Genomic DNA, 15,839 nt, shown 5'->3' with positions numbered 1-15,839 from the left:
AAATACGAATTTATTTTTCTTTCAAAAAATAACTTGTTTTCATACTACAACAAAAGAGTATAATTCGGTCTAGAGGTTATGAAATTATTCACAATGTAAGTGGGGCATTGCTTACTGAGCACATTAATGCAACTAAAAAGAGCCAAGATTTTAATGAAATGTGTGTAATCTATTATGTAGATTATCCACCAAATGTTGGCGCATCTTTTATCTCCACACCAGCAAGATCCTTTGGCCAGCCAGGTCCTACATTTTCTTCTCCTCCATCAGGGGTAAGAGTGAGTACCTAAGCAAACTGATGTCTGTGTTGAGATTCTTGTAGAAGCCACTTCTGCTTACTGGAATTAAAACCCTGAAGGCTTTCTTTCAGACAATAATCTGAACATCCACTCTCTTATTTCAACTTCCCTGCAGTTCTTTTATGCTTTTGATTTTGACCAAATATGAACTTAATTGGAGTTTTTGTTTTGCTTTGTTTTTTTCTAGTGCTTAAAGTTGTTTGCTTGTGAGAATTATTTGGGGAGGTGGGTAAATAGGTTTGTGTATGTTTTCCATTGACTTTTTCCCCCCATTGTCTGAGTCTTTTTGACCCGGAATGGTCAGCTTCATCTTGGAATGAAGATTTGGCTTAGTTTTCAGTTACCTTCAGTATTGACTTCATCAAGCAACCCTCTGTCTCTCTGGTTATTTATGTATAATATTTTTTATTTCTATATATATGTAGCAATTGCTCTCTGCCTCTCTCATGCTGAGGTCCTTCTCCCAGGTAGCAATAGTGGCAAAGACAGTGGCTGCAGCTTCACTGTTATTTGCCTGGAGCTCCCATATCAGTTCATTATACTGGATTAACTTTTCCTTAGTTTGTTTTAATGTAGTATTTATATCCTCTGCTGTCACTGGTAGTCTTTCAGCAAGTTTGCTTTGATGTGGAGCCTTCCATGGTTTGGGTTTATTAGTCCCTGCCCTGCTTTCAGTGCTGGTCCCCAGTTATGTTGCTCTAATGCACACTTGACTTCCTAGCTCTATAATAGAAAATGCAGGAAAAAAGTACCAAAGTTAAAAGGGGTTCTTACACTGACAAAGCAGAAACATTTTAAAAGTAAAAAAAGAAAAAGTAAATAAAAGCAAACGGTATTCATAATGGAAATACAAAGTTATTAGGGTTAAAATGAAACTCATCACATATCAGAAAGCTACAACTAGACACACCAGGGACTTATGTTAGGGCGTTCATGGAATAGCAGCAGTAATCCAGGGGTTCAAGTTTTCACCTTGTTAACTTTTATGTATATATCTGTCCTGATGTGGTCTCAGACACTCTGGAAAGCCAGGCTGACTCCTATGTCCCTGTGACACTCCAGTTCACATCAGGCTCTGCTTGCAGAAAGGTCCCCAGATTTCCTTAATCCAGCCAATTTTCTACTGTGCAGTTTTACTGTGCAAGAGGTTATTTGAAGGGGTTTCAGCTTCTGCCTGTCACAGACACCGTGAGTGCAGGCAAGCAAAGAGCAGAGCTGCTCATGACAGCTGTCTCCAAGGTCAGAGGTGGACTAGCAGTGGGTGCAGAGGAATGTTCCTTTTCATCATGTCTGTCAGCTTCGCAACAAATGAAATTACTGCTAATACCAGTGTCATTTCTGTTTAGAATCTATCGCTATTTATCATTTAAGCTGCCTGAAGAAGTTCTCCTTCTGAATGACCTGCAGTATTTTGAAACATAAAAGAAACAATAACTTTTATTTTCCTGGACGCTGTAAATCCCTTTTTTCTTCAGAAGGCTATTGGATGAACAGGGAGCTATATTAGAAGTGTTAAGACTGAGTTTGTCAGCTGTCATTCACTCTGCAACCCAGGTGGCTTATAATTTATTACACCTTTGCACGGTAGTATTCACTTTCAGCTAAGCTGCTGCCATTTAACTGAGCAGTAGGAGATTACACTTGACCCTGCGTGTAATCATAAACAAAGTGTTCAGATTTCTGGAAGAGCTTGCTCTGTGCTGTCCATCTGCAAATAACTCTATCCCTCTGTAAAAGGCAAGTACTACCAGTCTTCACTTGGGCATGGAGAGGCATTAGCCCTGGAGGGATGAGATTGGCAGTTTCTTACTCTCTTTAGCAAAAATCATGCGAAGCTCAAGAAAGGGATAAAGAATTTTGAAAGCAGGAAACAACAACAAGAAATTTTTAAAAAAGCAGCTGTAATAGGAAATCACCAAATTGGATGGGTGAAATAATACTGAAAGTAATATCAGATGCATTTTGCTGCTGTGCATAATTTTTTAATTTTTTTTTTTTTTTTTTTTGTAATAGCCATGCAGCTGCACTGGTAACCCCTGGCAGATATTGGTTGCAAAGAAAGTAAACTTTGAGTCTTATTGAAAGTTACACCTGGCATGCAGCAGCTCCTCTAACTTCCTGATTGTAGATATGGAAAGTGTGTATTCCTTTTCTGGCCATGATTTACAGCTCTGTTTAATGAATGGATCCAGTTCAACTGCAATCAGCTGACAAGATTATTGCATGGTACAGCCTGTTGGCTTCTGGCATGAGTATGTGACCACTTCTCAATCAAGAACTACAGCAGGTTTATGGCATAGCATTTTAATTTAAGCCATTGCCAGTTGTGGGGAAGTGGCAACGTCTTACAGTTGTTTGATTTAATGTGCTGAGGGCTGTGTGTGGGAACATGGGCTCTGGAGCCAAGGCAGGGAAGAGCTGAACCTTTCTATCCAATAGACTCTCACATACCATCTTTTAACAGATCTAACAAAACAAACAGAAGGTGACTGGTGACCTGGGGTGTTCTTACACTGGGACAGCATTTGATGTTTCCTTTTCCTCTAGGTGTAGTAGTGTTCTTCTGTTCTGTGCTACATGCTGCCTTGCCAGATGTGTGCAGACATCACTACCTTTTCTGTTCAATAGGAGTTGAGTTGCTTCATCTTTTTTTCAGGATCAGGTCTTTGTTATTTTTCTGCCAGAAAAAATACCTTACTTCTGGACTTTTGCACTTCTTTGACTTTTGTTATGCACCTGGGTGGGCTCTGTGGCTCAGTGAGATGCAAGCTAAGTAGCAGATCACTGTGCAGTGCAGCATCCTAATGCAGCAAAAATACACAAATGTTAAATGGTGAAGTCTGGAGGGAAGGCAACAGGATGGAGGTGTAAATAAGATAACATTAGCTCTGTAACTTGTGAACTTGCTGACAAGCCAAACACTTGTGATGGCTCTGGTGAACTTGATCCCACAAGATTACATGATTTGCATCTTCCCTTGAATGGCACCATTTTAATTGAAGGTAGAGTTACTTCAGTAAAATCCTAATGCAGAGGTCATAAACATGGAGGTAGTCTGGAAAGGTTTAATCCTATGTGATTGATGTTTTGCTTGTCATTAGCTATGGTAAATTAACTTTCTCTCTGGCTGTACCCTGATGCCTTTTGCACAGGGAGCGTAGAGCCTGCTTTCCATGCCAGGGAGATGGGCGGCTCTTTCGGAACTGCCCCAGCACTCCAAAATAGCCTTCCACCTCTGGGAGGTGATCACCACTCCAGTGCTCTGTGCCTGTGCCAGCCCAGTTCGGGAGCTCTGCCTCCCTGCATGTCCAGTGCTCACTGTGCCCCTGGGGGGAAGTCTCTCCTCCTGTGTGTTGTTGCAGTGAGTGGGCAAAGTAGCAGGTTTTCTAACCCCAGGTACAGCTGTGTGTCCTCTCACAAGTTAACTGGGATCACTTTTATCCCTGGCCCAGTCTGTTCAACAAAAAAGAACTAAATTTAAATTGAGTCCCTGCTATCCTGAACATCCATGTAGTCACCTAAACTGATTTCCAATATCCATAAATTAAGCAAGGACTGCAGTGAACAGTCAGTTTTTGCAGTAATATCGTTGATCCCATTTGAAGGCCAGTCTCCCTTCTAGAAATCCTCTTTGGACTTTGTGAAGTCCAGGGATGGAGACTTCATTGCAGCCTGCACTGCAACTAAATATTTCCCTTTCCATTTGTACTTCTGAACCAGGCTGTTAAAATGCAAGTTTTTAAAGAATATTTTTTCTTAATAGCAGGTACACAAAGCAGAGCATTTTATTTTTTTGCAGAAATGTAAGACATTATCTAGTGGAGAGAATATCTAACATAAAAACATTGGTTTGTGTTGGGGTTTTTTTCCCAGTTTCCCCAGAGGAAATCTACACTGGGTCGAGTTGTTCACATTTGCAACCTCCCTGAGGGAAGCTGCACAGAGAACGATGTCATTAACCTGGGCCTCCCGTTTGGAAAGGTCACCAACTATATCCTCATGAAATCTACTAATCAGGTACTGTACATTTGGGGTTACCAGTGTTGACATCTACTGGCATAAAGACATGAAGACAGAGTCTTTGGAGGAAATCTCTCATTTAGTAATAGAAACTTAAATATATGAAGCCTGCTCTCAAAGTGAAAAAAAAGTTGGTGGTCACTGAATTAGGTGAGGATGCAAACATGAACACATCTAGGCAAGTTCTTGTTTAAAAATCCCAGCAATTTCAATGAAAAACTTTTATAAAACTGTACTTTTACCGATTTTTTTAAATTAATTGCTTCCTGCCTTCTCTCAGCCATTTGTTAGGGTTACTTTCAGACTTCTCTTGTTCTTTATAGTAGTTTAAGTCTACCCTAAGTAGCTTAAGTGTACCAGTGGTGTAAGCTGGTAAGAAAAGAATATCTTCTCTCACATTCCTGCAGCAGACAAAATGGATGCAGGTAGAATCCATGCCAGTGGAAAATGTTTGAGATTGTAATGTTTAAAAAGTCACAGAATCATTGAATGGTTTGAGTTGGAAAGGACCTTAAAGACGATCTAGTTCTAAACCCCTGCTATGGGCAGAGACACCTTCCACTAGAACAGGTTGTTCAGAGCCCCATCCAGCCTGGCCTTGAACACTGCCAGTCAGGAAAGATTAGGTACCAGTCGTTTAGTTTTTAACTGAACTAGCTTCTAAGGTCACATACTGGCTTTAATAGCTGGTTGGAAACCATTATTTGCAGTTAAAGAAAGACTGAGAAATGGACTGGGTTTTATCATTTCAGCTTCTGGTAGAGCTACCCAGTTTTGTACTATCAAGATATTTCGCATGAGAAGAATCCAGAGAAAATTTATTGATCTGCCTTTTCTCTCTTATACTTTGTATTTTTAATTATGTAATAGATTGTAAAGTTCTCTTCATTTGTGCTAGGCCTTTCTGGAAATGGCTTACAGTGAAGCAGCCCAAGCCATGGTACAGTACTACAAAGAAAAACCTGCTATGATAAATGATGACAAGTTACTTATTAGGATGTCTAAAAGATACAAGGAATTGCAGCTGAAGGTAAGATGGTCATTCCTGATCAAATTATGCAAGTTTCCTTGGCACATCTGGAGAATGCATTTTAAAAGATTCTTGCTAATTACTGATTTCTAAATAATGCTTTAATGTTATGGGCAAAGAAATAAAGATAAATTATTGAATGTATTTTATCAATCTTTTACACTTAGCTGCTTGCTCTTATTCTAAATTTTAACTCTTGCAAGAGACCCCATTTTCTTTCCTTTCTTACCATTATTTCAAAACTCCCTTCTGAGCTTCCTTGTGAGCAGGCTCCCTGCATTTCTTGGTCTAACAAAGGTCTAAAACACAGCCATGTGTAAGATACAACATGTCAGCAAAAATAAGATGGTTCTATCCCTTTAGTCAGGCATTAAGCCCAGAACAATGCTTTTTTCACTGCTTCCATCCTTGAGCCATAGCACAGTCTTGACACTAAGCACTGGTAACAGGGCTAAACAGCGCACTGATTTCTTTTTATTTCTTGTGAACGACCTAAGTTATAAAGCTTAGTTATGTTTCTAACATAGTCAAACTAGAGCAATATTCTTGAGGCTTTCTGTAGAGTGCATGACGCTTCTGTTGTGGACACTTGTGCGATGTCCAAAGATCACTGCTCTTGTGAAAGTATTTATAGAGGCTTATACACTGCCATGTACTGCTAAGAGCGTAATTTCATTTCATGGTGACTTGGACCAGAACTGGCAATGCAGAGCTTAAAAGCTCCATATTGTATTACCTAACACAGCACGAAGTTATTTCGTAGAACAGCTCTGTAATGTTCCAATTTAATGTTAAGGGTTCTTTTATGAGCCTTTGGGAAAAAAAAATCAAGGGACTCGGATGGTTAGGCTTGACCTTTGGAAAAGCCTCTTTCTCTCCTGTATGTGCATACTAGTTTAAGGAGACTTAGAAGGAGCTGCCAAAAGTTATTAATCAGGGCAGACTTTCCTAATGTGGTACAGGGAGGGGTTCAGATGTTAGGTGGTGGCGATTGTGCATCTTGACAGAGAGGCAGGAGTTACCCAGGAGAATGTGATAGTTTGCCTGGATTCCAGGAAGATTTTTCTGCTTTTCCAGTGACAGTTTTTCAGGTCGTGGATTTATTTTTACTTTGCATAAGAAAGAAAGCAAATAAAAATACAGAGAGGGAAATATGCATGAGCTGTATACTGCTACAAACTGCTGAGTTCCTCCACGAATATGTTGCTCATCTGTGTGCTCCAAATGTTTGAGGAATTGCAAGCACTCCAGCCTGTGTAGTGCATCCTACCTAGGAGTAATCAACACCCCGGTATACATCTTGCACTTAGCTTGTCTGAAGCTTTCCTTGTCTAAACATAGTCCTTTAGAGCTATACTCCAGAATTAGTAACTCAGAGATCAAGAGAAGGCGCTTCATACCTAGAGGATCAGAGATAGGCTGCTACACATATTTGATTCTGTATCAGAAAAATTGTCTGTTTTGTTTCCTCTTAGATCCAGTTCCTAGCAAATGCTCTGTAGTGATTGTGTAACAAGGTTTGAGAACAGGCTAGTTTTCAAAGCCTGTTAGAGCAGCCAAGTATGAGGAGAGAGTGCTACAACGTAATGGAGCAAATTTTCCATTTGTATCGTTTTACTGCTTTGATCGTGCTGTTGAGAGGACAACTGCAAAATAGAGTGTAACTACAACACTGAAACAAAGTATTTCTTGTTATAGTACAATTGAATGTAGCATGGATTCTGTTTCTTGAAGGACAAATCACCTGCATCAACTTAGAGAGTAGTGCAGCATGCTAAGCGGTGTCTTTGTTTTTATTAGAAACCAGGTAAGAATGTGGCTGCTATAATCCAGGACATCCACTCACAGAGGGAGAGGGACCTGCTGCGTGAAGTGGACAGGTAAAATTTCTCTAAAGTTTGGAACTGGAAGTCTGTAAACCTACAAGCAGAAGAAGCATTATCTGTGTGCTTCCCTGTTATTTCACTGGCTTTCCTAATTTGGATTTCACTTATAAAATAGTATATATTTTTATATAGTTCAGTAGGTGGTACAGGGCCTGTGTAATAAAATCCGATTGAAACTGTGCATGTTATGAAAATAACTCTTTCCTACTGATTATGTCTCAGAAAATATGTCTGGCATGTGAAGGGCACAAAAATGAAGCTGTTCCACTCTCCTCCCTGTTGAGTGAAAAGCATAAAGGCTGAGGGTGCTTTGAGACTGAGTGGGAAGGAGGCAGTTCAGATTAAAATGTATTTGGGTACATTTCTGATCTCTCTGACTTCTGGAACTTTCAGCAAAATTGTAGAGGAATCACGGGCACGCGACAGGTGGCCTTTGTCACTTTTGTGTCAGAGATGCCCTAGCTGAGTGAGTATTAAGGGTACACACATTAGGGTCATTGTAAAGGTATTAACATAGTATAAGCTTTTAATGCTAAACCCCTATGAGACGCTTTTAAGAATGAATGAATATATTCTTGACAGTTCTGCGGGGATTTAGTTAAGCTCTGTGGCTATGACACTGCCTTTTCTCCTGTTCACTGTTTGCAGCTGTGCAGTGCATGTCTGTGAAAGGCCTGGGGTCTCAGGTTCGCAGTCCCCAGGGCAGCCCCCATGAGCTTCCAGTGTACGAGAATTGGTAGACAACAGTGGGTCAGCCAGTTACAGCTGCCTTTTCCCCCCTGCAGCAGGTATAGCACTGAGAGGCCCCGCTCCCGCAGCCCCATAAGCCGCTCACTGTCACCTCGATCCCACACGCCCAGCTTCACTTCCTGCAGTTCACCACACAGCCCCCTGGGGACCAGCAGGACCGACTGGGGAAATGGGAGAGAGGCGTGGGATCAGTCCCCCTATTCTCGACGGGAAGAGGAGAGAGATAGCAGAGAATGGCGAGAGAATGGGGATGAGAAGAGGGACAGGACTGACACGTGGGTGCACGAGAGGAAACATTATTCCCGACAACTGGACAAGTTTGATTTGGATGAACGGCTTGAAGGAGGCAGAGGACACCGAGAAAAATACTTGAGGACTGGTTCCCCTGGGTCCCTTCACGCTTTATCTGGCTACAAGAACAGGGAAGATGACTATTACCGAAAATCCTCTAAGTCAAAATCTGACAAGTTTCAGAGGCAGCTGCAGGATTTACCCGGGAGATCAAAGAGAAAGGAAGAGGCAAAGTTAAGGGAACGCAGGCATTCTTACAGCGAGGACACTGCCAGGGAGGAGGCAGCTGAACAGAAGCACAGCAAAGCATCTGAGGGCTCCAGGCAAAAACAAAGTGATAAGAATAAGGTGAAGAAAGCTGAAAAAGACCAAGAAGATGCTACTGCTGAAGGCAGTGATGTGAAGGAAACCAAACCTGAGAACGAGGTAAATAGAGATCTAAAAGTATATGTAAGAAGAAGTGTAAATGCTGAAGTAATATACTTTCTGAACTACCTTAGAGCATTTGTTGTGGGTGTGATGCCAGCAATCTGAAATGTTTTTCCATGATAAAATCAGGGAATGTAATCATAGAAGACGTCTTGGGAGGTCATTGTGTCCATGTTTTTGCCCGGACCATGCAGATCTATTACATTGTTGTGGTGTTGGGTATATGGACATCATCACTCTGTGTCTAGCACAGAACCTCTGGGTAACAAATGTGGGGAAGGGGGCAGACAACTTAAAACAAAACCAAGTGACAGTCTGCTATTTGCATGCAGGTTGTGTGTGAAGAGGCAATTGTCCTCCTGCTAACTCTGTGCAGAATGCCCCATAGCTGCTCTTTCTGCATCCATCATCTGCTTCCACTGCCAGTGAGGAGGATTGAGTTTTCTGGAAATTAAGTGATACTTTGCAGAGATGCACAGTATTTATACAGGGAAGTGGTTGCTATACTATTAAAATGGAGAATGAACTTTTAATGAGAAACATTTCTTTCGGGATAACTCAACAAAGCAATTGTTTCTAGTAATCATGTGTCAGTACCCTCAGCTGTGGCAGGGATAATTCACACCACTCCCTTCAATGTTCTGGCAGAAATTTCTTTCCATGTCAGAAACCACTGAATCAGCTCACCTATAAAATTGTGCAATCTCTGGAGAAATACTTCCAGTGGTAAACTGGCAATGTTTGTGGGTTTGATTCTCCACTGGGAAAAAGTAGGAGGGGATATGCATCCAGATGCCTCATTTGCTCAGTCTCAGTACAGCCCATACTCACATCCCCACCCCTTGGGGGTCTGGTTACTGGCTTGTGGCTGCCTTGCTGCCCCTGGAGTCCCCCAGGGATAGCTGCTGCCATCCACCCCCAGGGCTGTTGGCACAGGAGGCTGCAGAACTGCTTGGCTGACCAGGGCTCCATCTCTTGCTTGTGCCTTTGTGCTGCCAGGGCCATTGTTGGTTGTTTCCAGCTGACCTTCTTCTCACGTGGGGCTAGGTTGGTGGAATTTCTGAGATTTGTTACTCACTAGTCTGTAAGCAGCAGCAGCCCTGCCTCATGCCATAGATAAGCATGTTTGTACCACCTTTTATCATCTTTTTCCTTAGGCTGGTATTTTACTATGATGTATGGTTCCTTGGGAGGAGATGTCCAAGAGAAATGTCAGACAGCATCCTAAATCACACTCCTCTGTATGTTTTCCAAGTTACTTTACAGTGGCTTTGCTAAAGACATACCTCTCTGGGGACTATTGCTAGTAATTTATTTTAAAAGGAAGAAATAGTTTTATGTGACTTGAACTCACTTTTGCTTTATCCCTCTTTTACTAAATACCAGATAGCACTGTGGTTTTGTTCTTCCAAAGTATGAACTGTACAACCAGTTCCATTTTCAACTGATCCTATGTCAATAAACAAAACAATCGAGGTCTTCTGCAGAGTTTTAACACTGCTGCTCTCCTTACCACATCTGAGCCAACATAACAAATGTGGGTAGAGAACAGAAGAGTGGAGGCTGGAAATTTTAATGAATTGACATTCTCCCCCACCTGTCTTTCAGCCAATTCTATGATATAAATTACACCTCTAATTTAGTTTAAAATTCTTTTTCTTAATTCTTATTTGTGCAGCTCTGCAAATGGAATTTATTGTTGGGTCTTTTCCCACAGCCTAGTTGACTTGCGTAAACTTTAGAAATAAAGAATGTGACCTTGTGAGTGACTTTGCTTCTCTAAACCCAGAATAGAAACATACTAGAGCACCACTGTGTGTTCCTATACGTGTATATGTATTTATTTTAGCTTGAAAAAGAGGAGCAAGTTCCAGTGAAGAGCTCACCTTCAGATAATAAACAAGGAAAAGAATCCGGAGAGATTCTGGAAAACACGAGGAAAGAGAAGGTTGGTGACACATTGTTGGTGTAGCTTCTTTGAGAAAATGATTGAACCCTCAGGTTTGGTAGCACGTTCTCCCAAACAAAAATATTAACCCCTCATGAAAAAAAACATATAAAGGGGTTGGAGAAGGAGGCTGTCCAAATTAACTTGCCTTATCTTGACCTCTGCTTTGAGGGACAGCTTTTCCTGATGTCTCCAGAACTCTTTTTTTAGTTACTCTTTGCTCGTGTACGTTGCTTCACATACATAGTGCTTGGCAGTGGCAGCTGTAAGGAATGTATGCCCAAGTGAACTGGGTAACTTTGCAAACCGTGCCCAAAAATAGGAGATGTGGTCAGTTAGTGGGGAAAGAGGGGAGTATGATTAATACTTTTTAGAACTCTGGCCTTATGAACTGTAGATAGCAGTCTCCTGATTGTTTCTGGTTTTAATTAAATAATGCCTTTATAGCACCCCTACTGCTGCATTGCAATTGGGGAGAGCAATGTCCCTGGAATTCCTCCAGCTTCATATCTGTAGGGTCATGGGTTGATGGTCAGATATGGAAGATATTGATATCTCTTGCTGCAGAAAACTGATCTCCTGGCAAGAGCAGTGCCAGCTCACAGAGTTTTCATGCTGTTTTAGGATTCTAGGAGGGGAAGTGTGGGAATGGCCAAACAGAAGGAGAATACAGATTATTAATAGATTATGTGTGCACAAGAAGTCTGGGAGTTGAAATTTAAGAGGCAAGTGTGTCTTAAAAGTAAGGTATACCTTTTAATTCTAAGACTTCTCAAATCCAGGATTAGTGCCTGAGTCCTGAAAATCTGTAACTGCATGTATGAGGTATTTCAGAATATGTACCTTGGAGTATAACTGTAAAACCCGCTTTTTCCTAAGGTTGAGGCCAGTGGCTCCCAGCACAGTCCCTGGCAGAGGGATCTTGCTGGTCGAAGGAAATGACTGCAGAAGGAAGCCATGTTTTCTCAGTCACCACGTGAATTTAAAGGACCTGGTCCAGCAAAGTGAAAGGCACAGTGGCTCAAATGGGGTTCAGTACATTTTTATTTCACTGAGATGGAGATAGAGGAAGGGGATCCCATAGTAGCATCAACTGTGTAACAAAGTGTAACACATTGTGCCCTGCTCTTCTGCTTACGGAAAAGCAAGAAGCATGGGACTGGAGAGTCCCCATTGTAATCCCCAAGGCATTTACAGAATCTTCACAAAGGGAAGGTCATGTGATAATTCAACAGGGATTTTTTTTGTCCTTGTGCATAAGGTTTAAAATCACAGTACCAAGGCATAACAGTCTTTGAAACTAAAACACAAGAGGAGTTAGGCATGGCCATACCAAGGTTCTTCCTGGTTTCAAGGCTCTTTTTAACAGTGATGATCTCTAATCACCAATCTCTCAAATGTTTTACATCTTTGTGACAGGACCGAGACTGGGAGAGTGGAAGTGAAGTAGAAGGTGAGACCTGGTATCCTGCTAACATGGAGGAATTAGTGACCGTAGATGAAGTGGGAGAAGATGATCTAATTATGGAGCCTGATATAACTGAGCTTGAAGAAATAGTCCCAGTTGATCAAAAAAATAAAGCTGCTTCAGAAATGTGTCCCTGTATGTCAGCAGTGTTAGAACTGAAAAACGATCACAGCCACTTAACCAGGGGTGAAGACAAATTTTCCCATAAAGCTTTAGAAGCAAACTTCAGAACAGCAAAGGGCAGTGCAGCTTCTAGTGGCTGTCAGGAAGATGATGAGGATGATGATAATGATGATGCTGTAACTGAAGCATCAAGCCTAAATCTGGACCCTGAACAGAAGCCAGAGGAACTGAAAGAAGACCAATCTGCTAAGGAGTCTGATTGCCAGCAGAAGGAAGGAAAAATTGATAAGAGCTCTGACACTCGTTTAGATCCAGAAGATCACCAAATACCTTCTGTTCAACTGAAAGAAGAGACTCTGCAGCTCCCTGATACATTTATAGATGATTACAAACAGATGGGATCACAAGGAGCTGAGAGCAGAGAAGTTATGGAAACACTCATTAAAAATGCTAGTGAAGAAACAAGACACGGAAGCCAAGAGTGTCCAGAGGCCAAGGGTAACTACTACTTTTTTCCCCTTCAGCCTGCAGAGAGCCTTGCATGTTTTCTCTGAGGATAGACTGAAATTTATTGCTAACGAGAATAAGTGATGTTAATAGTATCAAGGCTTGTCCTTGGAGCAGCTTAGTAAAAGAACCCCAGTGCCTTTGGCCAAGCTAAACCATTAGAGCCTCTTAGATGAATAGTGTAAAGGAAATATGATAAGCAGCTTGCAAGCTTTCTGAAAGGCATAAGCTGCTATAATTGTCATGTCAAGGTTCACATGAGTTTAGCTGAAGTCTTTCAGTGCCTTGCTAAATTTATTTCGAATTGTCAATGAAATGAGTGACAGTCTCTGAAGGTCAACAGAAAAGTATCGGTAATGTCTGGCTGGCTCCTGGACAAGGTGGGTATTCTTACACACTGTACTGAAGCGTTATTAATGTGGCTATCACACATAGATTGTTACTTCTCAGTCCCTGTTCATGCAAATACATGCCTTTTCCCAGGACTTGCCTTATCATGTCCTGTTAGCTACTGCATGCTGCCTTTAATATAACAGATGGGATGTGCTGTGAGATAATGTCAATAAACGTAATCATAGCTACTTATATTTTAGCTGTCAGGAAAGGAGGGATCTTGAGAGTCTGAAAGTCAGTTCAGTTCCTTGTCAAATGATACTTGAGCAAGTGGGCTGTGCATAGTGAGATGAAGTGAAAAACAACGTTGAGTATCTTGGTCAGAATTGCTTTTTTAATTGCTGCAAGAGCCCATGTGATGGACAAGGGCTTGTGAAAAGAAGCTGATGAAAGATTTTTGAGGGTGCAATGCTGGAAACATTTCATGTGAACATCTGATTTTGAGCTAACTTCTTCCTCCAGGACAGATTTGAAACTCATTGGTTTTTAATACTTACATGATTGGCCTTGCCACACTTTGCATATTTGGAGATAACATTGCCATGGGACTGGGCAGGGCAAAGTTGGCTCTCCTGGGCTTCCTGAGCAGCCAGCTGATGAAAGAGTTGGGTGTCTCAAGAGCATATTTATTAGTGTTTCCAGCATCTCAGCTTCCAGCTTGTCAGCAGGGAGCCTGGAAGCTCCAGGGCCTCTCATGCTTCCCAGGTTTCTGACATGAACTTGTCTGGGATCTGCAGTCCAAGGCTCTAGGTCCTTTACAAATGCAGCTGCCGGCTCAGAAGCACAGAAATCAACTTAAGTGGGACTTAAGTTGCTGCAAAAGCCCTGGGTGTCTTAAGAAAAGGGTGCCAGCTTACTGGGGGTTTTCCAGGTTCTCTGCTGCAGTATTGGAATCCTGGGGTAGGTTTAAAGTTCATTTGAAAGCCAACCAGTTAGGATTTTATATTATTTTCTTTTAAATAATGCTACAGACATACTTGAAAGTGAAGAAAAATTCATTCTCGTAGCCAGAAACTGCAGATCTTTGAACCACAGACTTGAAAGACAGGAAGGGTTTGGCTTGAGCAAAATATGTTTGTTTTATAAGAAAATATATCCCTTCTTGAGGTGAAATTTGCAATGCAATAGAAATGTTGTCAGGGTAAGTGAGGTAGTTCTTTGATGTAAGGACTGAAGAAGAGGAATCAGACCAGTTTATCTGTAATTCTGTAGCTCTCTGATAGGAAATTTCTCTATTTTTAAATAAAAATAATTCATGTGATAGAAATCATGGGAAGGGAGAGCATCTGTCCTTTTGACTGGCTGTATCTGCCTCAGCAAATCAATCCAGTGTTTTTACATCTTGAATCTGCTGCTGTGACCATTAATGTCAGCCAGCAGGGACCAACCATCCCATCCCTACTATTCAGAAACCAAAATCTTTTAGTGGCTGGGAGTCATAAAGCAGGAACTATCCCTTGGAGAGGTGAGGATGGGAGAAGAGTGGCTCCAGGGAGAAGATGCCAATGATGCTGCAGGGATCCTACAAAAGGCAGGTCAGGGGAATTGTATTCATCAGGTCCTGCTGCCCCCACCATCTCAGCAGCCCCTGTGTCAGCCCAGCTGCACCACTGGTCATGCAGTAATACATATGGTTACAAAGCTGCAGTCAGGCTGTGCTTCTGCCAGAGGTGTGTAATGTTATAGCTCTATTTAGAGATTTAAATACAAAAATCCCCCCAAACATAACATTAAATTAGAAATAGAAAAATGGTCTGCTGAGAGAAATTGGAGTGACTGCACACCACAGTGTAGCTGTTGGAGTTGCACTAAACAGGCCTCTGATTTGAATGGAAAAGCATTTTTTCCTGATTTTACTTCATTTATAGATCCACCCAGAAAGTGTTCGCAAGAAGTGTACAAACGTCTCTTTAATAAACTGTTTTCATTCAATACATTTATTCATTTGTTAAGCAAATTCTAGGTACTTGGAAATGAGATCTCTGGAATACCCGGAGTCTAAACAAAGGCCCTCTGCACCGGGCTGGGAACAAGAGGACGTCTTCACCGAGCTCAGCATTCCCCTGGGTACGTGCGGCCGCCCACTGCAATACCGCGGGCTTACAACAAGATGTCACTTTAAGGCTACTTGCTATATTTATTTTTCAGAACAGATGTGAGGAGGAACAGGGTGTATGACAGACAGGGAGCTGCTGAAAGAAACGGGCTTTTGATTCTAGATCGTTGTTAATTCATTCGGAATGAACGGCAAAAGGCAGCGGATGAGATGAAATAAGTTCTCTTGGACTATAAATGAAACACATATTAAAAATACTTAGCAATTTAAAAGCCTTTGACTTAAAAGTATAAGCAAAAGTATTGGCTGTACTGTGTAAATGCTGATTATGAGCAAAACACCTGGAAGAAGTACATCCTCAAAAGCAATCTGTGTAGCTTTAACATGAATTTACTGCTAAAAAGTATTACTGCTTTTCTAGCCCTTGAGGTTACAGGGTGAAGTTTCCAGTCAGTATTATGAGAAGGTAGATTTTAAAGCATGTATATCTAAGAGAGAAGAGAAAAGGTGTGTTTTCAATGCACAGGATTTTAAAGTGCAGCTCAATATTGCAAAACTAGGGAAATCAGAAAAGTGAATCCAGGATTCACTTTTCCTATTCCTAATATTTAACTAAATAGCCCATTTTTTTTTTTATTT

The 15,839-nt window shown here is 41.4% G+C and overlaps 1 protein-coding gene across 3 annotated transcripts in view; it reads left to right on the top strand.

The window, feature by feature from the left end:
• Positions 1-15,839, top strand: part of RBM20 (RNA binding motif protein 20) — a 98,910-nt gene that overhangs the window by 78,675 nt on the left and 4,396 nt on the right. For 2 of the 3 annotated variants that reach the window (XM_066190944.1, XM_066190943.1), the window contains exons 5-12: positions 181-272; positions 4,173-4,316; positions 5,218-5,349; positions 7,150-7,229; positions 8,021-8,702; positions 10,555-10,653; positions 12,073-12,742; positions 15,098-15,211. In XM_066190944.1, coding sequence (XP_066047041.1) covers positions 181-272; positions 4,173-4,316; positions 5,218-5,349; positions 7,150-7,229; positions 8,021-8,702; positions 10,555-10,653; positions 12,073-12,742; positions 15,098-15,211 — 2,013 coding nt within the window. The remainder of the gene's footprint in view (positions 1-180; positions 273-4,172; positions 4,317-5,217; positions 5,350-7,149; positions 7,230-8,020; positions 8,703-10,554; positions 10,654-12,072; positions 12,743-15,097; positions 15,212-15,839) is intronic. The other variant, XM_066190942.1, reaches the window with a different exon arrangement.

Source organism: Chamaea fasciata, unplaced genomic scaffold (assembly GCF_029207755.1).
Source record: "Chamaea fasciata isolate MVZ Bird 193981 ecotype frontalis unplaced genomic scaffold, bChaFas1.0.hap1 SCAF_9, whole genome shotgun sequence".
NCBI lineage: Eukaryota > Metazoa > Chordata > Aves > Passeriformes > Sylviidae > Chamaea > Chamaea fasciata.
This window is presented reverse-complemented; position numbering and strand designations above follow the sequence as displayed.